This window comes from Saccoglossus kowalevskii, chromosome 6 (assembly GCF_978046115.1).
Source record: "Saccoglossus kowalevskii chromosome 6, keSacKowa6.1, whole genome shotgun sequence".
Classification (NCBI taxonomy): Eukaryota; Metazoa; Hemichordata; class Enteropneusta; family Harrimaniidae; genus Saccoglossus; species Saccoglossus kowalevskii.
Window position 1 is genome coordinate 3,128,631 of NC_140646.1, and position 12,990 is coordinate 3,141,620.

General features: G+C 35.6%; 1 protein-coding gene across 3 annotated transcripts; it reads left to right on the plus strand.

Annotated features, from left to right (window-relative positions):
• Nucleotides 1-8,051, plus strand: LOC102809181 (scavenger receptor cysteine-rich domain-containing protein DMBT1-like). 3 transcript variants are annotated; one of them, XM_085499959.1, is made up of 11 exons: nt 1-193; nt 519-561; nt 760-1,441; nt 2,181-2,320; nt 3,306-3,677; nt 4,177-4,408; nt 4,589-4,759; nt 4,994-5,182; nt 5,783-5,923; nt 6,296-6,449; nt 7,708-8,051. In XM_085499959.1, exons 3-11 carry the CDS (start codon nt 1,339-1,341, stop codon nt 7,955-7,957), a joined length of 1,752 nt encoding a protein of 583 aa, XP_085356085.1. In that variant the 5' UTR covers nt 1-193; nt 519-561; nt 760-1,338; the 3' UTR covers nt 7,958-8,051. The 3 variants fall into 3 exon arrangements, with proteins under 3 accessions (XP_085356085.1, XP_085356084.1, XP_085356086.1); XM_085499958.1 differs by having other exon boundaries at nt 519-1,441; XM_085499960.1 differs by lacking the exon at nt 519-561 and having other exon boundaries at nt 1,305-1,441.
• Nucleotides 8,052-12,990: the final 4,939 nt, after the last annotated feature.

Genomic DNA, 12,990 nt, shown 5'->3' on the forward strand with positions numbered 1-12,990 from the left:
ATGACAGAACACAAACAATACTTTGGACTCCATTTTGAATCAAAAGTTGTACCCAAGATCAAGTTTTCGCCAATTTCAAGAGAAAACAACGATACAAGTTTGATGATTAGATGAATCAATGAATTTATGACGTTATTAGGCTGAGAAACGAGTTGGCCACTGTGTAGGAGTATCGAATCGTGACGTTAGTACGGTGAGGCTTATATTTGTATTGCATGTACCGATGTATCGACACTTGTATCGTTTCCATTGTAGTCACGCTATGAGGATGATTCAGACAAAATAGTAAACAACCAATTATCTATGGGCTTAATATATTTGTGTGGTAATTAAAACAAATAACATCACGGCGTGAAGGAGAGGGAGATAGCTAGTACAATGGGTTACCTCCATGCTAGTATACAACAGGTGTATTGTCTTGTTCGTTAGTTACCTTTATGAATCGTAATTTTATTTTATACTTTTGTCGATAATTTCGCGTAATAAATGAGCTTATCTTGTACTTTGTCGTTGAGCAGTTAGAGGTCAATGCCGAACAACACCGACGGTCAAGCATAACAGGTAAAAACTTGTTGATATTTAAATTAACCATTGAATTCGGCCTTTTCTGTCATATTGAATGCGTCGACCATGGCATAACCGTCTACTGTACAAACCCGATACTTTTACTCGATTCACTTAACCTTTGACCCCAGTCGACAGTAGTTAGACGGATAGCTAAATTTTTATGACGCACGGAGCAACGTCATATTTTTTCAGGATATTGAAAAAATGAATGTACGGCGGTCCAGGTCGGTTTTTCAGCCTGTGGACCGACGGAACAAGCTGGATTCAGAGCTATAGGACTCGTGTGACGTCACCGGGGCATGTATGTGTACAATTTGTACGTATATCAATTTAAATATATTTGTCAAATGAGCCAAACATAAACTATTAGTAATAATTGAAATATGCACACGTACGACAATTAACAAATATTGGTATTGCATAAAAAAGGTGAATTCATTATTTTAAATAATCACATTCGTCCCATCATGATTGGTGCCTGTAATCGGTAAACAAAATGATGAAAGTAGGATGAGATATCAAAACGGTTTAAACATAAAAAAACAAAAAAACAAAAAAACACGTGACCTATCTCATTGACACGTAACAATCTGTCAATGTCAATGTTCGGTGCACGTTGGTCTCGATGAGACACCGGGCGAAGCAAAGACCAGACACTCTGTAATTATTGGATTAGTGGATTTAGTTGAAACATTTCTATCTTGTCTGCGTTGTTGTAATTCCTCTTTTTTCAACAGCATTTCAATTATACTAGGCCAATAAACAACGATTATGGTTGAAAGATTATGTCGTGTATTAGCGGTGGTTAGTTTGTACATTCTTATCTCACCAGGGTGTATACAGTGCAAATATGGCGCTCATATTAATGATAGAGGTATGTAACAATTCATCGTTGTATGTAGTTTTAAATTCATTGTTATTCTAATCTGCGGCCCTAACTCAGTGTTGGTCGTAGCTCTGACGTACAAACTTTGCTCTGACATAAATCTCGTCCATTAGAGTTAAATTAGCCAATCACATTGCAACGGGTTATTTTGTTCATAACTCTGAACCAGTCATGGACAAATATGCCATCGTACTTGATAAATTCGCGAAAAACCTTACAACTATATGATGACAAACTTCCAACACGATAATTTCACACATTCCAGGTTTCAAATAACTACAAACATGATAGTAACTTTCATTTTGGTGGAAGCCACCCAGCTATACCTCAATGCGTTCACACATTTGTATTCACCGGCCCAAAATATCGTATCGATACAATCTCGTGTGTGTCTTTCTCAAAGCGGTACTGTATGTCAACACGCCATTATAGACAATGTATATTTGTCACAAAATCAAATTATCATAATATAATCTAATTCTATTGCACATATAATTGTCAATTTAGTGTTTTCTAAACTATTTTAGTACGTAATGTGACAATTAAAGTGACGTCACTGTATGTGCATGGTGACTATTCTGCTATCTATTCCCTCATTTTTGTAATCAAACTATGAAACGCGGGGATTACAAGATGCATCTTACAGAACACATCGTTTCTTCTTTGGGCAGTATGATCGGGCTAACAACATTATATGCCTATTTGTTTGTTTGTTCGTTACATGTAGATGAAAGGGCTATTGGAGATTGTGGAGGGACGTATGCTGACGATACAGGGTTCATTACCTCCCCTGGATATCCTGATTACTACTCTGACAACGTGGACTGTGAATATTACATCACCGTTAGCGATGGTTACGTGATCCACGTAAGCAACCATTTTTTTTACATTTTTTTAGTTTAAATGTTCGTATTTTGTCATTTAAAACGATTCTGAATATTCGTGACGTTAGCTCATTAACGATATCAAAATAGAGCTTGAATTTTGCTTAGAAAATGTGAAAGAAAATTAAAAGGTAAAATTACTGCCAACGGAGTTAGAGTAGTATATATAACAGTTTTAACACGCAAGACTATATAATTTCCCTTCCATCTCCTACACATCACATCGCATCAGCTTAATAAATCCCCCCACCCATGTTTACTTGCTAAACAGTTGACTTTGTTATTTTCTCACGAAAGAATTTCGCTAGATCAATGGGTAGAATATTTCCAAAGCAAACTGCTGTCAACGTATTAATTATTTCTATTAATATTTTATACAAATATGTATTTTTCTAGCCTTTGATATTGACACATATCTTTAAAACACCATAGGGGTTTCGTGGCAATTCTGTACAAATAACAATTGAGACAGATTAATCGACAGACTATATGTAACAAGAATACGCATTTCGTAAGAAACCTGCGTCCGTAAGAAACCTGCGTCCGTAAGAAACCTGCGTCCGTAAGAAACCTGTGTACGCAAGAAAGTGGTTCAACCCACATTCCGAGTTTAATCAGGAGTTAGTCAGAATTCATAACAAATAAATAATGAATATTTGGCCACGCTAATTAGTTTCGAGTTTCAAATTGTAATCAGATCTTTCATCTTCACACATTACATCACAGCAACAATGGCCAACCCTTTAGTCGAAAGCAATATACACGTACTGGCAGTTCGAAATCTTATATAAATTAGTATTAAAGAATGAAAAAAATAATTATAATAATATTTTTTTTAATATTTTGTTATTACTTTAAATAAATACACACATTTACAATAAAAGTAAAAAAAAAATTATATGAATCTTATTGTAATACAAGTTACTCTAAATGTTATTAATTAACCAGTGTTACATTTCTGTTCATAGTTGATTTTCAGGGAATTTTACTTGGCTAGTTATGGAGACTATCTCAGTGTCTACGATGGTCCCTCGGAGTTAAAACCCAATGGATACTATGAAGATAGGATCGCTTATTTAAAGGGCACTATGTCTGATATAACGGATGTTATAATTTCGACAGACGTGAACATCACCGTGCTGTTCCATTCCGACAGTTCGAACACATTCCCTGGTTTTTACGCTACTTGGACTGCTATCAATGTAAACACCATGGGCATATGTGGGTCGACGTACACCGACGATATAGGAACACTAACATCACCTGGATATCCGGCAGATTACAGCAATAACGCTGACTGCTACTTCTACATTACCCTTTCCTCTGGAAACAGAATACAGGTAAGTTTAAAAAAGTTGTCTGTTAACTTTAATTGAATTATATCTTGGTATCAATACAAATAAATGACAGTTTAATTTATACATGATTAAATGGTTAAATTTGCAAAATGTTTTCAAACATTTTCGTATCATAGGTTATGGGTTTTTCTCAGATTCGCCCAGAATATTAATTGCAAACATCGACAATATCAATTGCATATCACTCGATATTGCACAATTCAATCCATATATACCAATGACAATTTCTACGATAGGTTTCATAGAATGCCATCATGTGATTCCTATTTTACGTCAGGAGTACGAACCAAAGAAACACATTATCTGACGATTGCTTTATTTTCGAATAATAACAATTCTGGCAGGTTTTTATGAAATAGCTATTTTCTCAAAACCAATATTACAAACCATCCAGTAAAAACACACACAATTCTTCAAAGTAATCCATTCTGTGTCTTTTACGTCACCTCTGTATAAACATAAACGCAATTTTCTTTTCCAGTTAATGTTCTATGAGCTGGACACTGAGAGAGACAATGACTTAGTAGAAGTCTATGACGGAGACGGGATATCGTCGTCGGCCGTTCTGATTGGTAGTTATTCTGGCACTGATAGGCCGCCATTGATTACGTCGACGGGCAATTCTTTAACTGTTCATTTCACGTCAGACTATTCAACAACGAAAGATGGATTTTATGCAATGTATAGCGTTGCTGCGTCATTTGAAACTGCAGGTAATGACTCCTCAAATTGTGACATTGGTGCGCGACGGTGTTGTTGTAGCCCGTCAAAAGTCATTTAGTGTACATCGCTAGTAATATTATCTGATCCCTAAAAATGTTACCATGTCATTATTAGTTTACTACCAGTTACAACCCCTTCGTACTTATTGTAGTTGTGTATTTACCTTTCAGTATGCACTATCAGTGAACCAGTGGGCTCGATTACATCAATGGGTGGTACCATTGTATCACACACTTCGTACCCCGGTGACTATTCTAGCCCTCAGACGTGTGTGCTCACTCTCACCAACTTTGAAGCATATACTTACATATACCTTAAATTCTTAGAGATAGACGTGTATGGTAAGTTGGTAGATATTGACATAGTAATTAACATTCATTTTAGATGTCGAAATATTTTTAGTATATATTGTTTTTTTTTTCATCTCAATCTCAAATTGGCATATTTTACTACACTTTTTTTGAATTTCATAACGTCACGCCTATTCTATTCTATTCTATTCTATTCTATTCTATTCTATTCTATTCTATTCTATTCTATTCTATTCTATTCTATTCTATTCTATTCTATTATAGGTTGCAGTGGAGGAGATTATATTAGAGTAGACGACGACAACGAAGAGTTAGGCACAATCTGTGAAAGTTCACATGTTGGCACGGAATTTACAAGCAATACTCTTATAAAGATCACGTTCAATGCTGTGTCACATACGGGTACTTACCAGGGTTTCAAAGCTGTATACTCCTTGTATTACAGAACATACTGTAAGTAAAAACTTGATTGTGTCAATATAATCATTTAAATATTAGATACAACAAATACGGGCAGTGAATTTTCATATACTCGTAAAACTGAGTCTTGAAGGACATATAATGCATATACTTGTTAGTCGTTTTTAATATGTAATGAGTTGCTAAGGAACCAATCATAGAACGCATTCGGTGTCGACATACTTGTTTGGAATCACCAAATAGAGCCGAGGCAGATGATTTGGATAGAGAAATATCCACCTTGATGAAGATGATGATTTAATCACTCATAGTGCACGTGGCACTATATTTGTAATTTGAATTGATAAAACTTAATTACGAATCTTTGAGGACGGTATGATTATGACTTGTTAGCATGATAATAATTGATAATAATCTACCAAACTTATTTTTATAAAGATGAGTAGACTGTAAGTTATATTTTGCATTACGTCCTGTATATAATAGTCGTTTCGGACAATAGCAGTCGGGCACTAATAAATGCCATCGTGAATTGTGCAACAGCATTTAATCTATTGTTTCTGTTGTTGTTGTTGTTGTTGTTGTTGTTGTTGTTGTTAATTTATGAAATATGTATTTTTCATTTCTTTTCAGTTTCATCGGACACCTGCGATTATAGCACGGATTTTAAATGTGATAATGGAAACTGCATCGATTCATCATTACGTTCGGATGGTTATGATCACTGTGGTGATAATTCAGATGAGAATTCTTCTTCTTCCACCTCATCATCATGTATGTATATTTTGTATTGGTCTCGTACATAAACATCACTAAACGGTGTATAATCATTCACAGCTAAGCTGTCTTTTGAAATGAACACAACCTAAGGAAGATGTAGCTGACATGACTGGCAGAGCTTGATACAGAATGCGGACGATTCTCGACAATTTTGCTATAAACGAAAACACATTTATATGCCATAGTTAATCAAAAACTATTTTCTTCCTCGTGTTTTTAGTTTTGTAATAATTCTTGTATAAGAAGTCGGTGTGTACATGTCAGCCTTGTTGTCGACTGACAATGTGGACCTTCTTAGGCAAGGATTCATTTAACATCTCTACGTACACAAAACTAAAACAATATTGTTTCCTTCTAAACTTATAGCCACCACTTTGATCATCATTGGCGTTGTAATCGGTGTTATAGTTTTTTTGGTAATTATTATTGGAGCTATTTGTTATTGGATGAAGTCTAAAACACCATCCGCGACGTCTCCTGCTACTACCAATACTACACATAGGGCATTAGCCAATGAAAGGTGAGGTCACGTGCACACTAACTATATCGAAGTTACCACACAGGCCATATAGTGAATACATTATAATGCATACAAGTAGCAACATTCTACGATACAAGCGTACACAGAAACATGTATATGCAGTTTACCTGACAGGTATTTTAATTAGTTAATTAGGAAACCAAGATGACCTTCCTTGTCCACAAAACTATATATTTTCGGAAAGGTTTTTGTATGAATTTAAATTTTTTTTTAGTATTTTTTTTTATGGACACTGTAGTTTGAAATATGCACAAAAATGTGCTTTTTTGGTCAAAAGTGATTTAAAAAAAATAGCTCCTAAACCATGCTTCTGTTTCCTGTCAAAATTGGGTTGTGGGTACATCTGTTTACTACGAAGAAAGTGTCGTTTTGAAAACTGTCAACCAGTTGTCAATTCTGCAGGGCAGCAGCTCAAATTTCACTACTTCAAGTTTATGCATAAATTAACACCAAGGCTTGTTGTCTGAACGATTGCTGTAACACTATTCAACTAAAAACAATGCCCCGATGTCGTTTTGAAGATAAACACATTGTCAATCATTTGTGAAAATTTCAAAACAAAAGGTCAATGCGGCTAGGAGCTATTTTTTTTTTAAGTTCTAGGATGCGCACTAAAAAGAAGCTAATAATTGCTAATTTGCATAACAATTCACTCAGTAAGAAGTTTGTTAATGCACATAATTAAAATGGCTGTAACAGTTCCAAATTTAAATGTATTATCGTTTTGTTAAAAGTTAAATATAGTGCATAGTATGGAGATCCCGTCATTTCTTTTTTTCACCATGTTTCTTTTTTATTATTTATGTACAGCCTTGCTATATCTTGCTAAGCATTTAAAAGAGAGAATGTTTGCACCTGTTATCTATATTTTAAAATCGTTTTTTGAGTATGTTCCCCTATTCACAATTCTACAGAATTTTAACAGTCAAGACTGTTTGAATAATAAAAAGCAAAAAAAAAAATTCACTCCCAAGTGCCCACAAACCTGCATCTCTACCTTAAATGAATAATAATTTGTTTCGTCAATTTAATTGATCGTTATCAAAATGTTGCTACTCATTAGAGAATTTGTACACTATGCTCAGATAACTTTATTGGTGACGAATTTCACTATCTGTTTGAGTGCGTAGGTTTTCATACGTCAAGGAAACAATTATCGTTATAGACAAACACTATAACAATTATTCAATTTATCAAAATAAACTGATATGATAGCACTCATTTATTTTTTTCACAGTGCATTTCCACCAACCCCTGTGGGAGGCTATTACCAGCCACCAGAAGCAACAACAGTAAACAAAGGTGTCGGCGCAGCTCCAAATCCTTACACGCAAGCTCAAAGTGCAGCTCCAAATCCTTACTATAATGCAAATGAAGTGCCAAACCCGTACGCCAATCAGATCAATCAAGGAGGGTACAATCCCAACATGGTATACAACCCATCAGAACCGGCGAAGGGGAACGATGTCAAACCTCTAATTGAGTAATACTGTACCCACACTGCACTTGTGTTTCCTGTGTTCAAGTTTGAATTTTTTTGTACAAAACCGTCTAGTAGTAAATCTTATTTACAACAGAAAACATGAGTATCGTTTATGTTAATTTGGTAATCGAAGTTATCTTTTTTCATCATCTCAGCATGCGAAACATACAGACACATATACCCTTATGCAGTCATACAAACCCATATACAGCTATGCAAACCCATATGCAGCCACGCGAAACCATATTCAGCCACACAAACCCATATGCAGCCACACAAACACATATGCAGCTACGCAAATCCATATGCAACCACGTAACCCATATGCAGCAACGCAAACCCGTATATACCAACGCAAACCCATATATAGCCACGCAAACCCGTATATAGCCACGCAAACCCATATCCAGCCACGCAAACCCGTATATAGCCACGTAAACCCATATCCAGCCACGCAAACCCATATCACGCCACGCAACCCCGTATATAGCCACGCAAACCCAAATCCAGCAACGCAAACCCATATAACGCCACGCAACCCCGTATATAGCCACGCAAACCCGTATATAGCCACGTAAACCCATATGCAGCCACCAAATCCGTATATAGCCAAGCAAACCCGTTTATAGCCACGTTAACAAATTTAAAGCAACGTAAACCGCAATATAATCACGTTAAGCCAACCAATGTTTGATTAAATGTTTACGAGAAGTTTATTTCCCTTATAACTACATTATATTCGAGTAAGCAGTGGTTAATATGGAACCTAATATATTCTAACCATGACACATTGTCAACGCTCTATGCGAATATTCTAGCAGTCCACTCGGTCTTACTGAGATACACATTACCGTTGAGAATAGTATGTTTCAAAAATGATGCTATGCATTGATAATCTATTAAATAAAATGCCCCTTAAGATCTTGTGAGTATGATGGGAAATATGTTATGATAAGAATATTCGCAAATTACTGGAAAATTCATAATTCAATTGGATTCCCTCTTTTGTTCCAAATTACTTAGTGCAGTACTAAGAAATAAGTACAATTACTGCCGTTGGTGGCTCGATTGCGGTCCAGAATCATCGATTCAGCGCGTTCAGACGAAGTTTGAGACTGGGGCTCAAGTTGATATGAAAAATTCCCTGAACAATTCACATCCCTTTTAACAGTGTTAAATTGAAGTTGAAATAAAACAGTAATACATTAATGACGCAAGTGAATGTACAATAACAGGTGTGACATTCGTATAGCCCTTGCTCTTGTGTTCATCGTGGCTTAGAATCATCATTCTGCGATACACGGGGCTTGTCATATCACGGCGAAGTCCCAAGAGCAAGTATGAAGTGCGCACTCAAATACAATCCAATCAAAGACCTTCGCCTTGAGTGAACGTGCAAACAAGCCATACCGAGTTGCACGTAGATATGTTCTAGTGTGGATCCTTTAGATACATTTAGAGCTGTCAGAATAACAGTAATCAATGACTGTTTGTAGTCAGCTCTTACGTCAACAAGTCTGGAATGTTGGCCAAATTTCTCAGCATCTTGGACTTCGGATGTATTCAGATATGCGTGGAGTCACTATTGCGCGATGACGTAACACACTGAATTATTATATATATATATATATATATATATAATTATGTAAATTTAAGATTGGGAAACATAAGTACTCATAAATTCATGTGATTCTATCACTACGTCACTGATCAACATTTTGAGGTGTAATGAGATCTAATTTGTATTAAGACCAAAGATAAATGAATGGTCAGGCAAGGGTATGAAACAAATAGAGAGGCGCATATAGTGACCATATGATTGGTGGGTTAAAAGGCGGTTATCGTCGCATTCATTGATAAAACATTTGACCTTGGTGCAACGTGCACTAATTATCGCCGTTGACTCCTTTGATTCCTTATAATCATCAAATTACCTAGTTAAAGCTTCAAGTTGGTAACATCTCAGTTTATACTCATTGGTCTGCGCAACAGTCAAACTAGTCATCTTTGTTTATATAATATGTTTAATGATAGACTTGAACTTGAAAAATTATAAGATTTTGTAAAAAGTGTGTTAGGCATTCACAAAAATGTATTAGGCATTCACAAAAATGTATTAGTCGTTCACAAAAATGTATTAGGCATTCACAGAAATTTATTAGGCGTTCACAAAAATGTAATAGGCATTCACAAAAATGTATTAGGCATTCACAAATATGTATTAGGCATTCACAAAAATGTATTAGGTGTTCACAAAAATGTATTAGGCATTCACAAAAATGTATTAGGCGATCACAAAAATGTATTAGGCGTTCACAAAAAATGTATTAGACGTTCACAAAAATGTATTATGCGTTCACAAAATGTATTACGCGTTCACAAAAATGTATTAGGCGTTCACAAAAATGTATTAGGCGTTCACAAAAATGTATTAGGCGTTCACAAAAAATGTATTAGACGTTCACAAAAATGTATTAGGCATTCACAAAAAATGTATTAGGCGTTCACAAAAATGTATTAGACGCTCACGAAAAATGTATTAGACGTTCACAAAAATGTATTAGACGTTCACAAAAAATGAATTAGGCGTTCACAAAAAATGTATTAGGCGTTCACAAAAATGTATTAGGCATTCACAACAAATGTATTAGGCATTCACAAAAAATGTATTAGGCGCTCACGAAAAATGTATTAGGCGTTCACAAAAAATGTATTAGACGTTCACAAAAATGTATTAGACGTTCACAAAAATGTATTAGGCATTCACAAAAAATGTATTAGGCGTTCACAAAAATGTATTAGGCGCTCACGAAAAATGTATTAGACGTTCACAAAAATGTATTAGACGTTCACAAAAAATGAATTAGGCGTTCACAAAAAATGTATTAGGCGTTCACAAAAATGTATTAGGCATTCACAACAAATGTATTAGGCATTCACAAAAAATGTATTAGGCGTTCACAAAAAATGTATTAGACGTTCACAAAAATGTATTAGACGTTCACAAAAAATGTATTAGGCGTTCACAAAAAATGTATTAGACGTTCACAAAAAATGTATTAGGCATTCACAAAATATGTATTAGGTGCTCACGAAAAATGTATTAGGCGTTCACAAAAATGTATTAGACGTTCACAAAAAATGTATTAGGCGTTCACAAAAAATGTATTAGGCGTTCACAAAAATGTATTAGGCATTCACAAAAAATGTATTAGGCGTTCACAAAAATGTATTAGACGTTCACAAAAAATGTATTAGGCATTCACAAAAAATGTATTAGACGTTCACAAAAAATGTATTAGGCGTTCACAAAAAATGTATTAGGCGTTCACAAAAATGTATTAGGCGTTCTGTGATAAACTTCTTATTTGGGTATTGTGAAGACCCCAGTATAATACCATTTCAGTCAACAACCAACCAATGATCAGACATGTAGTTCACGATATAATAACTCTTTATTAACATCGGGTTAATGAAAGCATCGTCTCGCAAGACAATCATAGCATTAGACAACCTAAATACAAGATTACTAGTCTTAAATAGGCCATGGCTCGTAAATCATAAGGAGGTTGGCTTTTACTTTGTAGAGCCAATGGTATATTCTAACTGTCCATTGCCATACATGTCTATGTGACTTCAAGTAAACCCTGGTTAATCAACTTGACTCTTAATGAGGGATTTATGAGTTCCTGTAGGAAGTCCAAGTATTCTAAACAAAATAGAAGCCCATATGTTTCCTGGCTTGTATCCTCTGAGAGGGTCAAGTCTCTCTCATTAACTGTGTGTGACCAACGCCCACGCATGGACTTGCACTTAACACTATTCAGCTCTGAAAAATATCATGACACGTTCACAAAAAATGTATTAGGAATTCACAAAAAAACAAATACCATTGCCACAAGAGCAGAACTTGGAAGTTACCCCATTATGACTGAAATTTGTACACAGATTCTAAAATTTCAAAACCGAATAACCAATAGAGACAGCCGTCACGTAGTACACTGTGCGTTTATGTCGAAAAGTAAACTCAAAGTACATGAACTTCTTTTGTTAACAATCTACAAGAGATTATTGACAGTTGTGATGTTGCGATGATAACTTGAAAACAAAAATAAAACAGACATATATTGACAATATATGGCTACCGTCAAATCAGAAAACTGAGAATAATAAAATACACAACAAATTGAAAACAACATATGAATTCAAACTATATTAAGAACAATTAATTTAAAGAACATCAATCACAGATTAAGCATCACAAAGCTCAGGATATCAGCACATGTTCTACCAATAAAAAGACTGAAATATCTAGGAATATCCCCAGAGGTAAGAAATTGTATTCATTGTAATAGTGGAGATATTTGTAATGGAGTACATACTTTAATAGAATGTGACCAATCAGATTGTTTTTGTAATTGACCTTACATGTTATATGACATATATTTCATTTTGTGTCAAATAACATATTCTATTCTATTCTAAGAGCCCCATATCTGCGTAGCGCGATGACCACCGCCATTCAATAATTGATCAGAAACCCGTACAAATATTTACGTTCATATAAATGGCAAATAGTCTTCATTTCATATTTACAGTGGCGACGGCACCGTGGGGCAGTGGTGGGCGACTGCCCCCACGAAAAATGTTCCCAGAGCATGCCCCCGGAGCCACTAAGAAAGATCGTGCCTTCGGCACTCGATTTGTTTACATTCACATGAAATCTCCCCCCCCCACAGTCAAAACAGCTGCCGCTTTTTATAATCAACCCACTGCATCATGCGTCATGGTGGCTGCATACGGGGTTGTGTGGCTGCATATCTGAATTTGCGTCACGGTGGCTGCATATGGGGTTGCGTGGCTGCATATCTGGGTTTGCGTCACGGTGGCTGTATATCTGAGTTTGCGTCACGGTGGCTGCATATCTGGGTTTGCGTCACGGTTGCTGCATATCTGAGTTTGCATCACGGTGGCTGCATATCTGAGTTTGCGTCACGGTGGCTGCATATCTGGGTTTGCGTCACGGTGGCTGCATAT

Coding starts and splice junctions, on each gene's coding strand:
- LOC102809181 (XM_085499958.1), top strand. CDS start 1,339: ATGGTTGAAAGATTATGTCGTGTATTAGCGGTGGTTAGTTTGTACATT. Junction 4,760..4,993: donor CTTAGAGATAGACGTGTATG/GTAAGTTGGTAG, acceptor ATTCTATTATAG/GTTGCAGTGGAGGAGATTAT. Junction 5,924..6,295: donor TTCTTCCACCTCATCATCAT/GTATGTATATTT, acceptor CTAAACTTATAG/CCACCACTTTGATCATCATT.